Here is a 19,591-nt window from a genome sequence, read left to right as displayed (position 1 = left end):
TTTCCACTAATCACATGCCACCAAATCCAATTATAACATCGCGGTCTGCAGCTTGCCGTCTGAAACTGCTCATTTGAATCCTTTGGGTTTATTTGCCATTGTTTGTGTGTAAAATGAGGCTGCGATCCGACGCCACCATTTTAGGCACCATTGGACGTAATCGAGCTTGAGTTTTCGTATTTTTGATTGCGTGGGCTATTGACCATGGAGATCTCTCCGAGCTGGCATCATCTTGAGGCAGGTTTAATACGGGTAACCGATCTCTCAACGTAGTAATGTTTGTTCCTACAGACCCTGGAAGTTTGATATCCATCGTATGTAAATTCCACTGCGAATCAGACGCTAAAACGATGATATGTTGGAATTTACGAATCTGCCTTCACAGGGATCAATCAAGCGGGAGGCAAAAGCCCACACCCATGTTTACTGGACTTATTAGAGAAGCTCTATAAATGCAGCTGCCGTTCTAAGAAAAATATCCAACGCATTGCTTTTATAATTCATAATCCCGTTTTGGCATACAACGACAGACATTATGGACTCAGTTCTAGATTTCCACCCACTGGTATGGTGTTTTTTCGGGACCGTCTTTTTTCATTTTGCTATTCAGCAGCCACGTTCTTTATCGAGACATCTTCTTGGTGCTTTTCACGTTTCAGTCGTAACAATAACCGTCTCCCCATGGTATGACATCAGCCGCTTTGCCTATCACCAGATTCTGGCCCCATTTATCATATACGGGACTATTCATACGATATCAGTGCTCTATATTGACGGGTATTTTGTGCATTCAGGGCTTGGTCCTGTGTCTGTGACCAGTCGGCTGAGAGACAGCTTTCGGTTGTGCAGCAATATACGCAGGTTGAGCCTCATTGATAGCGGCATGGATAGACCGATCAACAGAAAACGGATACCTTTCGCCATGCGACGGTTTTGTAACGTCGCAGTGGTATGGGTTATGTATCGCCTGTGTACCGTATTAACCATTCATGTCTTACATGAGCTGAATGTTAGCGCTTGGGACTTCACACTTCCCAACCAAAGCATTCTGCCACCGATGACCCCGCGGGATCTATGCCTTCGCGGGGTGATGTCTGTGAATTGGATTTGGAGCTCCTATGCAATTCTTTCTGGAGCACACGGCCTCTTAGCAATCCTGTTTGTGTCTCTGTTGGGCTGTGACCAACCCGAAGAATGGCCACCATTATTTGGTAATATCACGCAAGCCTATTCACTACGACGCTTTTGGGGCATCGTTTGGCACAAGCTTCATACTAAACCTTATGATTCCTTCATGTCACCTCTGTTCCAGCCACAGCGTGAGCAATGGGGTTTTATTCACAAATCTCTACGGGCGTTTTTGATGTTTTTCCTGTCGGCAATTTGCCACGCGTTGTCGAACAGGGCGGTATCTAAAAAAACGCACATCGTCTCCGAGATTCACTTTTTTCTCCTCAATTATGTTCTGTGCTTGACAGAGACGGTCGGAGAATGGACGGTGGAGCATACGCTGAAACTGGATTGGAGGTTAAGGCGAGCAGTCGGTTATACCTGGGTACTATTTGTCTTCATCTGCCTTGTCCCAGGATGGAGATATCCTTTAGTATTAGACGCTGCGTATAGCTTGCCAAGATAGGCAGTATAATGTCTCGTCCAAATGTTTACCATCCCTAGAGAAGGCGATATGGATGAAACAACATTGAAGTCTGTCATTGCTGTCTTAATGCGGAGTTATCCACCATAGGTAGTATTGATCAGGTGTCATGGAGAGGGCTTGCCTACGGCTTAGAATATCTCGTAGGGAGCATGATGCTTGAAATTTGGCAAAGGATGATTAGAGAAAATATGGGCAATGTGTACATAGCGCATCATTATTGGTGATCTTGGGATGAAGTTGGTCTGTGCTAGCAATTTGCTAGCGGCACAGTACAGGTCCTTTTGTTTTCATGCCAGCAACATGCCGCGTTTAACATTCGAATTTCAGCATACTGCATTTACCTTACCGAATCGCGGCTTTACTTTCCATGGCCCTCTTCATACAAAGCATAATCTACTAATGATAGAATAAAAAAGCAAAAAACAAAGAAATGCCGCTTCGCCGTGGAAATTTAAAAGAAGAAATTGCCACTCTGCCACACGGGCCATTTAATGGCCTAATGATATCAATCCGTGAATGAGACGGTCGATATTTGGGCCAACAGCCAAGTGCCAATAACAGTGACGGGAGCAAATAATATCTCAGTTTCAGGACGATTTTAGTGCGATAAATATTTTCCAGCCATCAGAATTGTGATTTGCAACCAGATTTCACATAACTCTAAACCAGCTGTCTCCTGCGAGGTGATAACTCTTCATCTTTTCACAACACTTGAGTCATCATTCGACTTATCGATACCAGATACCATGATTGGAAACCATGAAGGCGTCATTACCACTCAAGATGTATTGGAATACGAACCCAGTCTACCGCCTAACTACTCCTCCCATGACCAAAACGTCCTGATCCCACCGGTATATAGAGCAGCAGCACCACTGTGCTATCGCCGCTTTCCTTCAATCATGACAATAAAAGCCGGATGGTCAAAATCTTTTAGGATATGCGACACAAACTCAGACGAGGTCCTCTACTTGGCAAAATTCCACCCCTATGGTTGGTCATGTCCAAAACCGCTGGGCGCAAGGGGAGGGTTTATATTGCACAACGGAATCAGCCATCAAGATGCCATTCTCGCTGCCGCAGGCGACATAACACTTTTCGAGCAAAAGATTAACCCTTTTAGCAACAAGAGTCACATTATGCTCCCGCCACTGGCTAAAGACGATAAGAGACAGGCGTCGCGAGAGGTGACGGAGACGGAGACGATGACCGCAAAGTCAGTGGCAAATAATGGGGTCGTATTTCACTTCTTCGTTGAAGCTGGGAGAGCCATGAAGAGAGAAAAGTTCGAATGGAGGAGATGTGCTGAAGAGGGAGTCGCGTGGAAGCTCGTGAGATGCCCCAGTTCATCTCGAAAGGTCCCTCCCGAAAGAGAGATCGTCGCCAAGCTATCCTGGGTGCCTGTTTCGTTGGCAACCTTGCTGGATCCATTGAGCCTCAAGTCAATTTTTACGCTCCAATTTGTAAATAGTCTCAAATCGGGCATTTTGGGCGAGCGATGCGCTCTTACTGTAGTCTTGAGTGCTTTGAGATTGTGGCAGCTACGTACAAAGGGGAAACACAAGAGGTCGTATATTAGAATTGGTGAGAGAATGGGAGAGAAAGACATTCAGATGGCGTAAGTAGATGATTCAGATGCTTTGTTTAATTTTGGACAATTCTTTCTTCGTGAATCTGGATTGACCAATCTTTTTAGCATACATATCACAGTAGACATTGATGTTCAAATAGATTAGGACGTTTTATGACTGGTAACATCGTCCCGCATCGCCCTATATTTCGAAGGAACATGTCCTTTCGTATTACCTATTTCACGTGAACGCATCTGACTCGTTCAAGCCGCGCCAATCATACCCAATGGTGACTGCAGCCAACCCCTCACATTCTTGTTATCCAGACAGCTCTGACCTCTCTTCATCGAACATTCTACTATCCTTAAATCCATATCGTTAATTATGGGATACTGCGAGCTGTGCGACGAAAACTTTGGTTCCGTGGGAGCTCTGATGCAGCATCGGCGAGATTCACCCCGCCACAGGTATTGTCTGCGATGCGAAAAGCCGTTCAATTCATTGTCGGCCCTAAGTCAGCACATCCGCGGTTCACCGAAGCATCACCTTTGTCACTTATGCCCTGGCTCTCTTGACTTCTCTAGTTTGGATGCGTTACATAGCCATCGAGAGACCGTTCATCACTACTGCAATCCTTGCAATCGCCGCTTTAATACTTCGGGGCAGCTTCGAGATCATGATATTTCGGAGCATAATATGTGTAGTGTCTGTGGGAACTACTATCAATCTCCTTCAAATCTCAAGGCCGTAAGCCCCTTTGAAGCTCCTCATCGAATTCCCCATCTAACCGCATCTAGCACCTCATTACTCACCAACCAAAGAATAAAGAATGTTTTGGGTGTTACAAGATGTTTTCATCATGGTCAGCTATGCTACTACACATGGAATACGATGGCTGTCCATCAGAAGTGGATGAAGACGAGATAATTGGTATTGCTCTTGAGTGCTATCAATATAAGCGTTACAGGTGCGATGATGGAGAGAATAACTTTGAATGCCCAACATGCGCGTCGCCATTCTTGCATATGAGTGGCCTTTTACAGCATGCTGAGAGCGATGCCTGCCGGGAAAGTCTCTCACAAGGACGGCCTTTGTCAAAATTTCTACACTTCCTACGGATACGACTAGCTTGAGCGTCTGATTTATGTTCTCTGTTTTCTGCGGTAAGCCCAAATGCTTTATGTGGAAATTTTCTGCGAGGATTACATAGGCGTTATGCTCTCCTTTTTTACTTCTTTCGAGTTTTATCCGCCGCGGTTGATGGATGTAGACCCAATAAATTGAGTGGTGCTACATACATATACTGCATTGAGTCAGAATATCCTTTCGATTTCTTGGTACATGACTTCACGTGTCCCGTCGCCCTCTCTCCCTTCAATAGTCCTGCTTCAGCTCCATCCCTCCCCCATGTTGAATCTAATTCCAGCTTATCATTTGTCAAAATTCTACTGGGTTATTTTGATACTAGTTAGTCTATAGAAAAAGTCGAAGACTTCTTGAATGCTCTATCGAATAACCTTGGATTGGTTTCAACAGGTAGCAGTTCAAGCACTCTTAAACTGCTCCTTGCCAAAGGTGCCCACCAAGTCCACTGTCAACTCGTTCTTAGCGACGATATCGGCTTTACGGGCCACCAGTTCTTCAACATCCCAGTTGGCTGCAATGACCCTCCCGCTGAGGAACGCAGAGCGTTCTGCATCGGCTGCAACCCAAGTACAAAGTCCTCCAGTCAACAGAGGTGAATCCATATTAAACTTCTCGAAAAAGGGATGCATCATGTCCGTGGCCACGAGACCAGGATGGATGCTTACAACAGTGAGTGTACCTCCGTATGCAGCATTGAGCATGGTACACCACTGTTGGCTGGCAAGCTTGCTGACGCTGTAAGCGCCGGACACGGGATAAACCAGCCACGCTGCGGAAGATGAGATGTTGATAATCGTAGCAGGCGTAGTCGGAGATGGAAGGCCAGAGATGAAATATTTCGAGAAGACAAAGAATCCCTTGACGTTGATTTCCTGGAATCAGACTAGCAATTAGCGTGCAACATTCTCAATACAGGGCATGGAAAGCGGTGGGTGACTCACAAAGTTCTTCCACCATTCGTCAACCTCGGCTTCATGCAGTATCGGGCCTCCTTCATTATTGGCCGTACTGACCGCTGCATTATGAACCAGTGTATCTGCGTAGCGGCCGAATCGTGCCTGGATCTTGTCGAAGAGCTGCCCCACTGCCTTCTCATTCGTGATATCCAACGCAACAAGCAAAGTTTCGATCTTAGGGTTGATTGCAAGAACCTCGCGCTCTACTTCCTTCAGCTTAGCCTCATCTCGGGCAACGAGAACTAGGCCATGAACCCCGGCTTTAGCAAATGATGGCACGATACCCTGGAAATGACAACGAATCAGCTTGACGGCCCGTCGCGTTATGGGACTAGATTCGGAAGATTGCTGACCCTAGCCCCAATACCTCGGCTTGCGCCAGTAATAATGACAATTCTCCCCGCAAGTGAGTTGGTTGGATTGGTTGGGTCGATAGGGGGATAGACATCCTGGAAGGTCTTTTTGGTGTACTGCAGGGAGGAGACAAAATAATCCGGGGGTAAGTCCGCCATGATTGTGACTAGAGATGCAAATGGTATTGAGTTTGGTCTAATATAGAATATACAGATACGCTGCTGCTATACGACTTGAAGAAACCCATTGCTTGGGCTCTCTTTTCAATATACATCACCTCCGGAATTGCGGGGAGTGGTGGTAGCGGTTTGTAATGATGGGCAACTTTTCGCGCGGGATTTCTCTATGAAGCTTCCACCGAACATGGTGTCCGCCTCAATATTTGATCATTAAGCATTCCATAAGAATTACGGAATCATAACAAAGCTCATCCTATCTAAAATAGATGGATATGTGTACTTCATGCTCACGCGATCGGCCGACATCATAACAGCGTTTTACAACGTCTTACCTACATTGCGGCCGCTTCCTGGTCCTTCGGCCGCTCCCTAGTCATTCAGCCTAGCTGTATTCCGTATTTGAAGAATATTATCTGCATATAGATGCAGGATCTATTCTGAATCTACAGGAACTAATTATAAGGCGTAGATTAATTTGTCGTGGATTTGGGGAGTGGAAAATCGCATTGACACAGTGATGCCCTGGTGCTACGGAGTTAGCGATAGTCGAATTGGGCAACGCTTCGGGACTAGAGTCGCTTGTCAGATGCTCACTTACAACAAGCCGTAAGCAAATAGACACCCCCTAGCTTTATCGTCACCAACTATATCGAGAAAACAATGACGTGCGTGAGTTCAACGTGTAGAGATCCAAGAAATATGTTCAATTGCAAACAAACACTGGGTCGCGGGGCCTCTCGGTCAATTCAGTTGTTAGCAACCCGGATATACGATTGACGCCGGATGTACGATTACAAATCCAGATTCAGCCCCCCTCCCCCTAAAATTTGCCAATCGTTGCTATTGATGCTTCGATGGTTAGCATCTAATAACTCCTTGTAACGAGACGTAACTAAGCTCTTGATGATCTTATAGGTTGAATCCTAGTTGGACTATTCTCTTCTCCACCTACTCAGCTGCGCTGCGTGTGGCCGAGTGACCGAGGATGAGCATCTCGATGGTATCAACTCAATTAATAATACGGAATATGAGCCCGCGACAAGCTTAGTTGCCAGTTATCTCCATTATCTCCACAAAACAGGAGGAAACTTACCCTGGGAAGTAAATACGCTTTGCGTATTGCCTCTTTCAGGGTTTTTACATCTATAAAAGGCATTACATAGATCCTGGACTTTAATTAAGTTATTGTCTAAACCATCTATCACTTGAGTTACCATTTAAATCTCTACCATGGTGTATTCCGGACCAAGACTTGTTTTCGGCACAGCCAACTTCAACACAGGCGCCGCATTCCCTACCGCCGAACAGGCTGCCGAGGTACTCGATGCTGTTGAGAAACTAGGAATCAAGCAGCTTGACACTGCGCAACTCTACGGCACCAGCGAAGAAATACTGGGAAAACTCAAGGCGCCATCAAGATTTACCATTGACACGAAGCATATTGGAGGATGGCTTGATGGCCAATCAACACGAGCAAGAGTTGTCGAAAGGGGCCTGGAAAGCCTCCAAAAGCTGGGTGTTGACAAGGTACTCCCACTCTCTGTTCTCAGTGTGGTGTAAAGGCTTCATTCCACGGTATAAATCACTAAGATGGACGTACAGGTACACATTTACTATCTCCATGCACCCGATCCAAAAGAACCTCTTGAAGGAACTCTGGCTGGCATCAACGACCTGTATCTCCAGGGCAAATTCGACAAATTTGGACTGTCCAACTACAATGTAGACGAATTAAAGGCTGTTCTCAAGATTGTAAAGGAGAAAGGCTATGTCGCTCCTACTGTCTATCAAGGAAACTACAATCCCGTCGCTCGCAGGTCGGAAACTGAGCTGTTCCCTATTTTCCGAGAAAATGGCATTGCATTCTACGCCTACAGCGCAATTGCAGGAGGATTCCTGACCAAGTCATCGGAGCAGTTGCAGAAGGGATCCGGTGGTGAGGGCAGATGGAGCAAAGAAACGGGCATTGGACGGATGTACCACACCTTGTACAACCGACCAAAGTTCTTGGAGGCACTGGATATCTGGAACGAAGCGTCCAATGTGTCAGGCATTCCAAAGGCTGAGCTGGCATACCGATGGGTTGCCTATCACTCGGTACTCAAGGAGCATCTGGGTGATGGAATTGTTCTCGGTGCGAGCAGGATTGCGCAGCTGGAGCAAACTGTCGCGGGCCTAAACAACGGGCCGTTACCAGAATCAGTTGTGAAGACGATTGAGGAGGTTTGGGAGCTTGTAAAGGATGAGTCGCCGATGGATAACTATGACACTCTCCGAAACTAAGCATAGGGATGTATTTAAAATAGGGTATACAATAACACAGTGACCATGCCGTCTTTTGTCGCATGGATGTTACATCGATTTGTGGTGCACCAAAAAGAGTTGGGGGTGTAGGTCGTATTAAACAATAAAATTTCCGATACAACAACCGCCAATGTAACCGACTCCTTTTGGCAATGAACTTTTCCAGACAAGTTCATTCGTCATCAACTCCTGAAACGTCAGAAACAACGTCATTGCGTATTCTCTACTACGAAGCTTGTAATAGTTGCTTACGTACATGAGAGGCTCAGACTGGACAAGACGGTCTGCGCTACGCTCGACGATTTATACATTAATACTCCGCTGGGTAAAGTTCTCTCGGTTCATCTTAAGCTTACAAGCGGCCCCGCAGTTTCAACATCCGTGTATCCCAAAAGGGAGGAGAAGAAATCGGGCTCCGGAGGGCGGCACTAAAGAGACACCGCGTTGCCATCTCCAAACACTAACGCGGAACTTGGGCATGAACCTTGTCAATCAACCATCCACAACTCGCCAACATGAGTACCGCGTCGACGGAAAACGCGGCATCCAACGACGAAGCTGGGACCGTGAGTCCGACTGGGCTAAACCGCACTTGTGAAGTATGTCTTTGCATTGATATTCATCCTCTTCCCATCACGGCGCCTCCATACGAGATGCTCACGTTGTATGATTCAAGGGTTGTCGACAGCGAAAGATAAAATGCATCAATGGATCGCGTCGCTCAGGTGCGCAAAAGTGTGATCGCTGTTCCAAATTGGACGTGGACTGCGTGTTTCGCCCTCCCGCCATTAGACGAAGGCGCAATAAGAACGACACACGGATCAAAGCCCTCGAGCAGAAGCTACAAGAACTCCAAGATGCGATTTCCGAGACTCCGGCTCAACTCAATGCGGAAATTCCATATTCAGATCCATTGAACTCTGAGTTTATGAATGCATCTCTATTCTCAGACCCTCAGCAGCAACCGACTTCTCTGGAAGATATCCTGCCTCCTTTGGCATTTGTCTCAACGGGCGATCCTTATTTAATGTTAGATGATCCTGTGTCGGTCGGCCTAGTTAGCTCTGAGTTCGCTCAGGACATGTTTTCGACATTTTGTGTGGATATGGCACCGATTTACCCTCTGGTGCTTTTGCCTTCACACTGGACGTGGCAACATACCAGGAACATCAAACCTGCTCTTTTCAGGGCGGTTCTATCGGTTGCCTCAAGCAGTCATGAACCGGAATGTTGCAAGATGTTGTTTCGCAATACTGCGAAATACGTAGCTGAAGAGGTTGCTATGCACGGTAACAAGTCTCTCGATTTGATTCAGGCATACCTCGTTCTATCAGCATGGTACTGTCTCGTGGAGGATTTTCAAAAGCTAATGTTCAGCCAATATGCAAATATGGCTGCCTCATTAGTTCTGGACTTGATGTCTTCAAATGACGAGCAGTACAGGATTCCATCGGCAAATGAACCATTTGTCCACTCGGAACAGTTGATCGAAACCTGCAGAACATTTATAGCATGTTACTTTCTTTCTTCGAGGTGCGTTCTGAAGCTGTATCACGATGTAATAATCCCAATACTAACAGGTACTCAAGTATGGCGTTTTCATTCCGACGGCCTTCCGTCCTCCGTCATGAACCGTGGCTCGACGATTGCATCAAGGTACTCGAGACAGCTCCAAGCGTTAATCCGAACGACCGACGACTCATAGAATGGACCAAGCTCCAGCTAATTGCAGAAGAAAGCATGTCAATGACTGGACTGTATAGTGGATCGCGTGTCAACTTCTCAGATGATAGCATCTGCCGGGTTCTGAGATATGGCGTGGATCGTGCGACAGCGTGGAAGCGACAAGTTCTCACAGACATTTTACACAGTAATTCAACCCAATGGGATCACCAAATTGTTTGATTATGGCAGCTAATGACAAACAGAGCCGATGATAATCCACTACCACATGGTTTTGATAAGCCTCCATGAGCCGGCATTCTACGACGGGCACGACATGGAAGATTTCCGGCCGCCGTACAAACTACGACCTCTACCTCTGGCCAAGAATCTGGACAACTATTATTCCTTGAACGTCGCCAACTCACTTGCCCAATGCGTCGCGTCAGCGCAAAAAGTGATTCACACTTTCTTGGACATTCCAATTGAGATTCTACAAATAATGCCAGTCATTGTTTTCACCAGAATCACATATGCGGCTGTAATTCTAATGAAGTTTGATGTTTCTGCCCGGGTACCGCAGAGCGTGGCATGCCTATTGGACGATATCGAATTTAACCCAAAGGTGCTCTTGTTACAGTTGCTCAACAAACTGACGTTGGCCGAAGGGAGCAAGCGGTTTATTATACCAGCTGTCTTTCGTGGGGCTTTATCAAGGATGACGAGGTGGTATATTGACCAGTTTGAGAGCTTGCAAGCGCCTGATCAAGGTGATATTTTTGAGCCTATGATGCATGTGGGAATTGATGCTCAGCGCAGTCCTGATACTGGTCTCAGTCAAGCTGGCAGCGTTGCATCAGATACCAGCGTTCTGCCTTTGCACCACTTCCATAGAGAATTTTTATAGTTTTTAATACGATTAATCACGTTTGGTGGTAAACATACGATACACATATTATAATCTTCTTCAACTGAAAAGTCGCGTCTCCATACGTTTAAAAGTAAATTTTTTAAAGTGATAGTAATGACATGGTATCGAAGAGGTTAAAAGAAAAGCATGATGGATGGATATTTCAGTTACTGCTGTATGTGCGGACGAGGCCAGCGATGTGAATACGTGCGTCCGTTTCTCTCTCGACTTACAGATTAAACGCTCAGGAGGCAGCCTCAAAGAGAAGATTATGAGATTAGATCTTCATTTAATCTCTCGATTCTCTAAATGCGAGAATCAATGTCCCTAATACTGGTAGTAGTTATGCATCAAATTACGCTTGTGGCCCCCAAGTGGCGATTCTACAAGCGCGGCTTTTAATAAGTACCGCCCTCCGTCCAAGTGCGGCAGTGACCCGGACTCCCCCGTCCCGATAACACGGAAACTCCTTAGAATGTCAGATCTGAATTAACTACCGAGCGCCGATTTCAGGTACCAGATGTTGCATTACAATGCCGAATCACATACGCTGGAGGCCAAGCCACTCTGAGCAAGACGTGTTGCCGCGCGTGCTATTGTCGTTTATTGCGTGGCCGTCTTGTCTCTTAATAGCATCTAATGATATATAACAATTGCAAAGGCGCTGTACCTGCATATAAATAGTCTTGTATATATCATCATAACAATTGAAGTACACATACTAACAAACGATCCTCTTACATACACCACCCAGCACCAATTTCTGCAGCCAATATGAAGCTCAGGGAAACCTTTTTGCTCGTCTTTTCCAGCGCAACTCAATTGGTGACCGCCAATCCCACACCTTGCGATAATATCACAGATGCGTCGACGTTGTTGGGGAGCATCATTGACTCAATTGGAGGATCAAAGGCCTTGAAAGAGGTTCAGAGATTGGTCTTTAAAGCGGAAGGGTAAGTAGCCTATGATACTATACTAATCAGAGACATGTGACAAATATTAACAATTACAGTATTTACCGATCTCAAACTCTCACGCAAAACTACAACCTCTATCACTCGGACCAGTCTGTTGCTGAGACCGGCTCGGAAACCTTGTCCTTTGACTTGTCTTCGGGACTACGAGCTCGCATCGACCGATATTACCGATACAATGACTATTGGATCTGGTCCCAACCCGGTCTTGAGCCCTCGATGAATTATACCATTGTCTTGAAAGATGGTTCAGATGGCTTTGCATGCTTCACAAAGGCACAAAACAACTTTTTCGTGGACGACCCAACCCAGACAATAGGATATGTGGATTCATACCTAGCAGATTACCTGATCCACCAGGCACAGCAATTTGCCCTACCTTGGTTGCTGCAGCAGATGAGCTCGGCTTCATCTCGCCTCCATACTTATGACATGATTGAACCTCTCACGAACAATCGATTCAAGGTTTTGGAGCTTGACGGTTCTGACCTGAGCCTGATTGTAAATGCCACGAGTCATAGGCCTTACAAGATACGCTTCTTGGAAAATCACGCGACTTTTGGAAAAGCTACCAATGATCTCCTGCTGTCGAACTACTCCGCCGTGTCCTTCGACGACAAGTCCGGTCACCGTCTTCAATTGCCTTATCGCCTGCAAACAATTTATAACTCCACAGATGTTCTGGAAGATGTTAAGCTAGACAGCATCTCCATTAATCCACCGATGAAAGCCGGCCTTTTCGATCCCGTTCTCTCGCCCAAGGACACAACAACTCCTCAGGCACCGAAGCAAAGCAAACTATACCCTCGCTCTGAAGTCCACGAATTCTTTGAAGCTGGTCTCTGGGGTGGCCCATTTGAGTCCTTCTTCAACACTTCAGACGTTTTTGTTACGTATCCAATCCCCGACATCCCCCAGATTATGGCTGTGTATGTCGGCTACGCAGACTACGTGCAACTGGTTCTCAACTTCACCGATGGTGTTCTCATTACCGATGCGGCACCTCATCGATCTCGAATTCTTATCCAATGGGTCAAAGAAACGCTCCATAAATCGGTCACGCACATTGTCCCCAGTCATCACCATCGCGATCATGCTGGAGGTGTACCCGACTATGTCGAGGCTGGAGCCGTAGTCGTCGTCCCTGAAGTAGCCAAGAAGTATTATTCCAACATCAACAACGGCAATGTTAAATTCGCTACATACAATGAGAAGAATCCTTTTGGGCTCAAAGATGCACACATCCAATTTCGCTCGTTGTGGAGAGATGAGAATCCCCATGCTCGAGATTGGTCGTACGGCGTCGCAACTTCGGCCTGCCCAGCGAAAAACGAAGGAGTGGTTGCATTTGTAGCGGACGTGTGGAGCCCCGATCCTGATGATGGAGGCATGGGAGATGCTGTGCGATTCGATATTGGATATGCAAGACAATGGCTGGATGCTGCTGTGGACGATGGGTTGCCAAGAAGCACCGTGGTGGTTGGAGCGCATGGAGGAAACACCACGATCGACAAGCTGGAGAGTCTGATTAGTATTACCGGGTATGAGTATCCCAACTTGGAGACGAATGATTGGAAGGCTGGTGGTGCCCTTTGCAAGCACCACTAGTTGATGAATAGGTCTTGATGCTTGTCGAAAGGGGACAGGACTAGGTAAGGATTATTCCATTCACCAAGGGATGGGTAGTGCGTTTGTCTTGTCAATGAAGATCAGCCACTCCCTTTTCTGTTTATCATAACTACTCTAAATCATCTCTTTTTTACTTTAGAATTAGACCTCTGTTATCTTAGTATTATGTCATGTTTCATCACAATAGAGTGGTGCTGTAGCTTATACAGCTGATTAAACCTCGATAGCATTATAGAGTGCACCAGGTCATACTTTCAACTATGAATGCGAATGCATATATGTGTAAATACGAAGTGACGGTTATACATAAATAAATCAACTGTAAACGATGAATTTTATACACAAGTATAAATGTTCATTTCACTGTCTACCCTGATAAGCCTCTCCATTCACGGAACACCAGTGAGTCAAATTTCGGCTCTTCGATTGGCGTATTGGCTAGGCTGCCCACTGATCGCCGCCCGAATGCACGGTACACAAAGCCCGGTCGCCCTTGCATGAAGGATTCGACAGGGATGTCATGACAAATTACCTCAGAGAAGGTCAGTGACAGTCCAATGCGTCGAGAGGCTTGACTTGGGCGTCGCACTGAGACACCAATCAACGAGCCTCACCTATAGGATATCTATGTCACATGGCAATATCCGAGCCTCGAAGATGGGTAGTGAAATGTTTGCAAGATGCTCAAGACTGAACTTTGCAGAGTAGTCAAAGAAGCCTACAAAGCGAGAATCGCATCAGTTTATTCCTCGAACGAATACGTAAGAGGTTTCAGATCTGAGATGATGATCGAACTATGTGAATGAGTACAATTAAATTACCATGCTGCGCTAATCAGCCGTCAACCAGCCACCCTCATCAAAAATGCGGTGCGGCTGATCGCCACCCCAAGTAATTGTGTCAAAGCGTCAAGGGAGAGCGGCTTCATCGATGCGGAGATCGGCCGTATCGCGATACAAAGATCCCTGCAGCTCGGGAGAGATGCGTGGAGTCAGATCCTGAGAGCAGTTTCGCCCACTACGGTTATCATGCGTATGTCTCGGCCGACAGGATTGCGTTACCAAAGTTGACACCAATCCTACTATGCTTCACGTGTAAGCCTCATTCAATTTCGCCCGATTGTGTTATGTTAGCCGCAATGCCAAGCCCGACTTTCCTTGTTATTCCTTGCCATCTTACCCTACTTTTTGGCCATATTTTCTTTTTCCTCTCCCGGAACGCAGCCAATCCGTGAGACATGTCTTGGATGGTTGGACGCCCAACATGACGGATTCCAGGTACTCGTCTCCCCGACCCCAGCTCAAGTCAAATTTCTCTCCTTGCGTTGTTGATCCTAAAGGGTATTACTTGATCCCAGCGTGATTTTGAACTAGATGACATGGGATTAAGCTTAAGCGAAACCTCCACGTTATGAGTGCTTGTAGGCAGCCTTCCCATTTTCCCGCGATGTGAAGGAGCTGTCATAAAAGACGGCCTCCGCACACCCATGACCGCCAAGATGATAGCCCAAAATGTCTCTCATTACTCTAGGAAGAGTAACTAGTTGTGACACAGCATTTATTAGTCTGGTGATCAGCAACTCCAGAACAGAAACCTTCTTCCAGGTTTGGACAAGAAAAGACATCCTATGTAAGGGAGGGGAGCAGTAATACTTGAACAATCGCTGAGATGGATATAATGACTGAGACCTAAATCCCTTTCAGCCCCTTTCTAGATTCATGGATCTTTATTAAAATGATTGTGCATTGGATGATCATTTTGAACACTCTCATTATTTAGCATTCACTCGTTATTGCATCTCTCCAAGAGAGGCCACCACTATGGCATCTGTTTACACACTTCCGCCGAGTCCCCCCAACTGGGACAAGGTTGGCGTATTCTACATCTCTTGGTGTGCATCATGGACGACGTTTCTCATCACAGGCATGGTTTTCTGCTGGTACAACAGAAACCTCCCTGTGCTAAAGATTCGCGGCCTGCTACTGTCGTTCTCCGCTATTGCATTTCTGCACATATACTGGATCCTCGCACAGATCACATATCCTATTGGGGCGACCATGCCACTAGTTCTCGCATACGACATTCAATATTTCTTCATGAGCCTCTGGTTCCCTCTGGGAGTCGCACTCTTCCACGCGTCCAATCTCCGCTTCCTTCGCGTGGCAAGACTGCAGAAACAGTTTACTCATCCTTCCCGTCGGGTCGAGCCCGGCTGCAATGGCACGAGAACTTCGTGGCTTTGCCGCCTAAGAAATATGGATCATACAAAGCGAGCCTTGCTTTTCATTGGTCTCGGAATGATTGTCCAGGTGTGTTTGTCTAAGACTCCGCGTTGGCAAAGCGCGAGTTTTCTTCTTCCCTTTGCTCACGTGCTAAACGTTGCATTCAGGTCCTCCTCACCGTCGGTATGTGGGTAGCATGTCGAAAATACCATCCGACATTTGGCATTCCTGGTACCGAACTTCGTGGCGCGACGATTCCCGAGCAGCTGGTGGACTTGGGTCGAGGGTGGGAATGGTGGCCGTCGGTGCTATGGCAGGTTGTTTGGACTTGGATCGTAAGTCATGATTTATAATAAGAACGCAGCGGTGATTAAGTTCTTCGTAGATTGCACCCTTTCTGATTTGGCGAGCATGGGGAATCCGCGATACTATGGGATGGCGCACACAAACCATCGGATGCTGTATCTCCAAGTACGCTGGCCATTTTTCTCGAAAGGACTTTTTGGTATAACTAACAATTCATCTAGTCTTCATGCGACGCCGATGTTCCTAATTTCGTCCTATGTCCCTGCCTTTGAAAAGGTCAATCGATACTTCACACCGAGCCAATGGTGAGTGCTCCCGAACGGATTGAGTGAATGAAGTAAGCTTACTGAAAGCCCATCAATTATACAGGATTCACTTATCCATTCTTATGTTTGAAATCTTCACTGTTTTCGTTCCCGTCTTCGAAGTGTTCAAATTTTGGCTTCGGCAAAAGAAAGCAGCGCGTTCAAATGCCAAATGGGGTACTTCATCTGACGATACGCCGCCTAGCCCATCCTCTTCAGAAAATTGGATTATCTCTTCCAACACATCAAGCCCGAAGGGAAAAGCTATCGACATGTTTCAGGAAGATCTAGGCGATCGCTTTTTGACCATGAGCGCCCTCGAATTGGTCCTCACCGAGGATCCACGCCCTCTGCAGGAATTCTCTGCTTTGAGAGACTTTTCTGGAGAGAACATCGCCTTCCTAACAAGTGTTGCACAATGGAAGTCATTATGGGGTGAGAAGTTGAGTAATGAACAGAAACGCGAAGTATATAATGGCGCCCTGGAGATTTATGTCGACTATATCAGCCCCAAAGATGCCCAGTTTCCCCTGAATCTGGCCTCTGGCGAGCTCAAACGCGTTGAGAATATTTTCGAAAAAGCCGCTCGCGTTGTTTGTGGAGAGCAGGATATCAACCCAGCAACTCCTTTCGACATTGAAGTTGCCCCTTGGCGGTGTGATGCTGATGGTCCGTTTGAACTAACCGGCAGGGTCACTACCAGGGTGAAATATGACGGCGAAATTCCTGATGCTTTTGACGTGACGGTGTTTGACAGCATACAAAGCCATATCAAGTATCTGGTCTTGACAAATACATGGCCCAAGTTTGTAGAAGAGATGCAGGCTAGGAAACGACGGTCGAGCGAAACGGCGCGGACGGTGAGAAGCGAGGGCACGTGGAAGTCTGGATCAACAATCACAAATCGGATCAAACACCTGGTCCATCAAATAATTTAGGTAAAATTGCATATATGTCAATACATGCACCATCGGGCTGGGCCATCCCTTAGTTTAAAGGTTAATAGGTCTGTGGGTTATCACATCATGTTCATGTAATCACAAGGGACATACATCTACCATAGATAGTAATTTTGTAGTCAGCACATGCGATGGAGTCTTTAACACTCCTTGTGGAGCGCATTTGACAGGAACACATGCAAATCGGGCAACCCATACCCCGTAGCTCAGCCCTAGCATGCAGGTCCGTGGAGAGCATGATGTAAATGCCGATGGAAAGGGAGCCGATATTAGAAATGAGGCTTTCTTATAAATGGGTTGAATACCGATGCAGTAAATGGAGATAATAGTTATGGAGCAACGGTGAAATAAACCATTGGTCAGCCGTCTAGCTTAGTCGCAGTTTTTCCGCCTCTGATTCCATAGCTGTGGATATGGGACTATGTTGGACAAGGATGACCTTTGTCTCGTTAGAGTAAAGCTTTAGAGTATTCTCGACCCTGAACCTTGTTTCGGTATCCGCAAGCCTTTTTGGGTTTACCGTGTGGAGTACATCTGAAGACGCGAGATGCGGGAAGCTAATCTAGAGTTACACGGCAACAGCCCTCTCACGTCCTCTCACGCCCTCTCCTACGTAGTAATCAGCCGAGGAATATGTAAGCAGTGTAAATGTTGCCGATGTTTACTAAGGACAGGCTATCGAGTTATTACCAATGCCACTAAGTTACCGACAGAGCGGATAAGAGGAATGGTTTGTCTCGGGATATAAGTATAGCAACTCCCAACAACAATGGCAACTGTATCCTTCAAGTTGTCTGTCTTCTATAACTCAACAGCTCTCCATTCGTTATAATCATCAAAATGCTCTTTCATCGGCTAATTCCTGTTTTCGCTGCTGCCGCTCAGGCACTGCCGCAGCCACCTTCGGCCAAGTGTCGGGATGTTCAAATCCCAATTACTGTCTCGACGCCTCGCTTCATTGTGACTGCATCTCTCAAGGATGATTGGGATGTAGCTGCTCTGACTCTCAACCTCACCCGTCGAGATTCAGGATACTCGGCTGACCCTCTTCCCATCAATGGGCAAACTTCTGCCTCGGTGAAGAGCACTTACACCGTGGGAGCTACATTGTGCGGCAATGGAGGCCCCACGTTGGTGCTCACACACGGTATTATTGAGTCCAAGCTGTAAGTCCTAGGTGCAAAATCTATTCAATGTAAGAGGAAGTGATGCTGACAGCTTTGGTGCAGCTACTGGAACCCAAGTTTCCCAGGAAGTCAACAGTACAACTTTGTCGACGCTGCCGTTGCCGCGGGCTACTCAGTTCTTAGCTACGACCGCATTGGCGTTGGATCATCACCAAAGTAAGTTGATACCAGTACAAATAATAGGTCTCTATACTAAAGAAATTCCATAACAGGGTCAACTCGTTGACAGACGCACAATTCCAAGTCGAGGTCGCCGTCTTGGAGGGCCTCGTCAATTACGCCAAGACCAAAGCCCATGCCAGCAAAGTCGTCCTCGTTGGCCACAGCTACGGCTCCTACATCTCCTCTGCAGCTGCCTCAAACATTGCCGTTGATGGCCTCGTCTTGACTGGCTTCAGCGGAACCTTTGACTACTTTCCTCCCTTTGTTGCCGGAGCTAACCTTCGCGTTGCCAAAACCCAAAACCCCCTGCGCTGGGGAGCGCTCGATTCAGGATACCTGACCACCGCAGATTTGTACGCCGAGACTTATGTCTACTATGCTGCTCCCTACTTTGAGCACAGCGTTGCCGAGTACACCTTCAATGTTGGCAGCCAGCCCTTTGCCGTCGGCGAACTCCCGTCGCTCCTCGCCACGACTATCCATTACAAGAACATCAAGGCGCCGGTTTACGTTCTCCAGGGCCAGTTTGACGTTTCTGCTTGTGGTGGAAACTGCGTTGGCGTGGTGAACAACACAAAGACCATCTTCACAGGCTCAAAGGCGCTTGAATACGTGGAGGATTTGCCTGCTGGGTGAGTACTCTGTCTTGGTCACCTCTTTTACAAGTCATCAATCTCTAACAAGGCTGCAGACATAATCTCAACTTCCACAAGGTCGCTCCTCAGGCATTCCAGAAGATCTTTTCCTTCTTGAACAAGCATGGAGTGAAGCCTTAATGCGTAGGCATCTTTCTAGTATATCAGGGCGATATTTACTCTTCATATAGATAGTTTTAATATATATGCTGAATAGCATATTTATAATCAATTTAGACATAATTTTACCTATCTCATTTAAAAGCTTATTCTAGCGACATCATTGACAAACACATATTTAGAAGGGTTCTAAAACTCCATCTAAACCATGAAGCGTGCACCTTGTAAAACTTGAAATTGCGATGCAGAACTTCAAGTCTATAATCAACCTCATTGAAGTCCTTACATGGTAGAATAGCTAAGGAACAACTCCTGCTTTGTCATGCCGTATTTTCCAAAGCACGAGGATCGTT

The 19,591-nt window shown here is 46.6% G+C and overlaps 9 protein-coding genes across 9 annotated transcripts; 8 read left to right on the top strand and 1 right to left on the bottom strand.

The window, feature by feature from the left end:
- Nucleotides 1-1,090: 1,090 nt before the first annotated feature.
- Nucleotides 1,091-1,636, top strand: M431DRAFT_97111 (hypothetical protein; the record flags this gene model as incomplete). The annotated part of the gene is made up of 1 exon (XM_024924902.1): nt 1,091-1,636. The coding sequence occupies one exon, from the start codon at nt 1,091-1,093 to the stop codon at nt 1,634-1,636; it is 546 nt and encodes a 181-aa protein (XP_024769283.1).
- Nucleotides 1,637-2,403: 767 nt separating this feature from the next.
- M431DRAFT_97365 (hypothetical protein) lies at nt 2,404-3,279 on the top strand (the record flags this gene model as incomplete). The annotated part of the gene is made up of 1 exon (XM_024924927.1): nt 2,404-3,279. The coding sequence occupies one exon, from the start codon at nt 2,404-2,406 to the stop codon at nt 3,277-3,279; it is 876 nt and encodes a 291-aa protein (XP_024769282.1).
- Nucleotides 3,280-3,583: 304 nt separating this feature from the next.
- On the top strand, nt 3,584-4,742 carry M431DRAFT_153291 (hypothetical protein). The gene is made up of 2 exons (XM_024912879.1): nt 3,584-3,975; nt 4,026-4,742. Exons 1-2 carry the CDS (start codon nt 3,613-3,615, stop codon nt 4,359-4,361), a joined length of 699 nt encoding a protein of 232 aa, XP_024769281.1. The 5' UTR covers nt 3,584-3,612; the 3' UTR covers nt 4,362-4,742.
- A 30-nt stretch (nt 4,743-4,772) lies between these two features.
- Nucleotides 4,773-5,842, bottom strand: M431DRAFT_125942 (hypothetical protein; the record flags this gene model as incomplete). Its single annotated transcript, XM_024912261.1, has 3 exons — nt 4,773-5,246; nt 5,316-5,615; nt 5,684-5,842. 3 exons carry the CDS (start codon nt 5,840-5,842, stop codon nt 4,773-4,775), a joined length of 933 nt encoding a protein of 310 aa, XP_024769280.1.
- Nucleotides 5,843-7,093: 1,251 nt separating this feature from the next.
- M431DRAFT_542827 (hypothetical protein) lies at nt 7,094-8,189 on the top strand (the record flags this gene model as incomplete). Its single annotated transcript, XM_024921134.1, has 2 exons — nt 7,094-7,390; nt 7,466-8,189. 2 exons carry the CDS (start codon nt 7,094-7,096, stop codon nt 8,144-8,146), a joined length of 978 nt encoding a protein of 325 aa, XP_024769279.1. The 3' UTR covers nt 8,147-8,189.
- A 493-nt stretch (nt 8,190-8,682) lies between these two features.
- On the top strand, nt 8,683-10,736 carry M431DRAFT_534716 (hypothetical protein; the record flags this gene model as incomplete). The annotated part of the gene is made up of 4 exons (XM_024920930.1): nt 8,683-8,733; nt 8,844-9,700; nt 9,757-10,037; nt 10,096-10,736. 4 exons carry the CDS (start codon nt 8,683-8,685, stop codon nt 10,734-10,736), a joined length of 1,830 nt encoding a protein of 609 aa, XP_024769278.1.
- Nucleotides 10,737-11,513: 777 nt separating this feature from the next.
- M431DRAFT_97150 (hypothetical protein) lies at nt 11,514-13,321 on the top strand (the record flags this gene model as incomplete). The annotated part of the gene is made up of 2 exons (XM_024924907.1): nt 11,514-11,692; nt 11,752-13,321. The coding sequence occupies 2 exons, from the start codon at nt 11,514-11,516 to the stop codon at nt 13,319-13,321; spliced, it is 1,749 nt and encodes a 582-aa protein (XP_024769277.1).
- Nucleotides 13,322-15,153: 1,832 nt separating this feature from the next.
- On the top strand, nt 15,154-17,524 carry M431DRAFT_153281 (hypothetical protein). The gene is made up of 5 exons (XM_024912878.1): nt 15,154-15,651; nt 15,732-15,899; nt 15,950-16,035; nt 16,092-16,175; nt 16,240-17,524. Exons 1-5 carry the CDS (start codon nt 15,163-15,165, stop codon nt 17,111-17,113), a joined length of 1,701 nt encoding a protein of 566 aa, XP_024769276.1. The 5' UTR covers nt 15,154-15,162; the 3' UTR covers nt 17,114-17,524.
- Nucleotides 17,525-17,974: 450 nt separating this feature from the next.
- M431DRAFT_500071 (hypothetical protein) lies at nt 17,975-19,259 on the top strand (the record flags this gene model as incomplete). The annotated part of the gene is made up of 4 exons (XM_024917883.1): nt 17,975-18,300; nt 18,364-18,477; nt 18,534-19,115; nt 19,175-19,259. 4 exons carry the CDS (start codon nt 17,975-17,977, stop codon nt 19,257-19,259), a joined length of 1,107 nt encoding a protein of 368 aa, XP_024769275.1.
- Between the last annotated feature and the right edge of the window lie 332 nt (nt 19,260-19,591).

The sequence above is a fragment of the Trichoderma harzianum genome (genome assembly GCF_003025095.1).
Source record: "Trichoderma harzianum CBS 226.95 unplaced genomic scaffold M431scaffold_17, whole genome shotgun sequence".
Lineage (NCBI taxonomy): Eukaryota > Fungi > Ascomycota > Sordariomycetes > Hypocreales > Hypocreaceae > Trichoderma > Trichoderma harzianum.
This window is presented reverse-complemented; position numbering and strand designations above follow the sequence as displayed.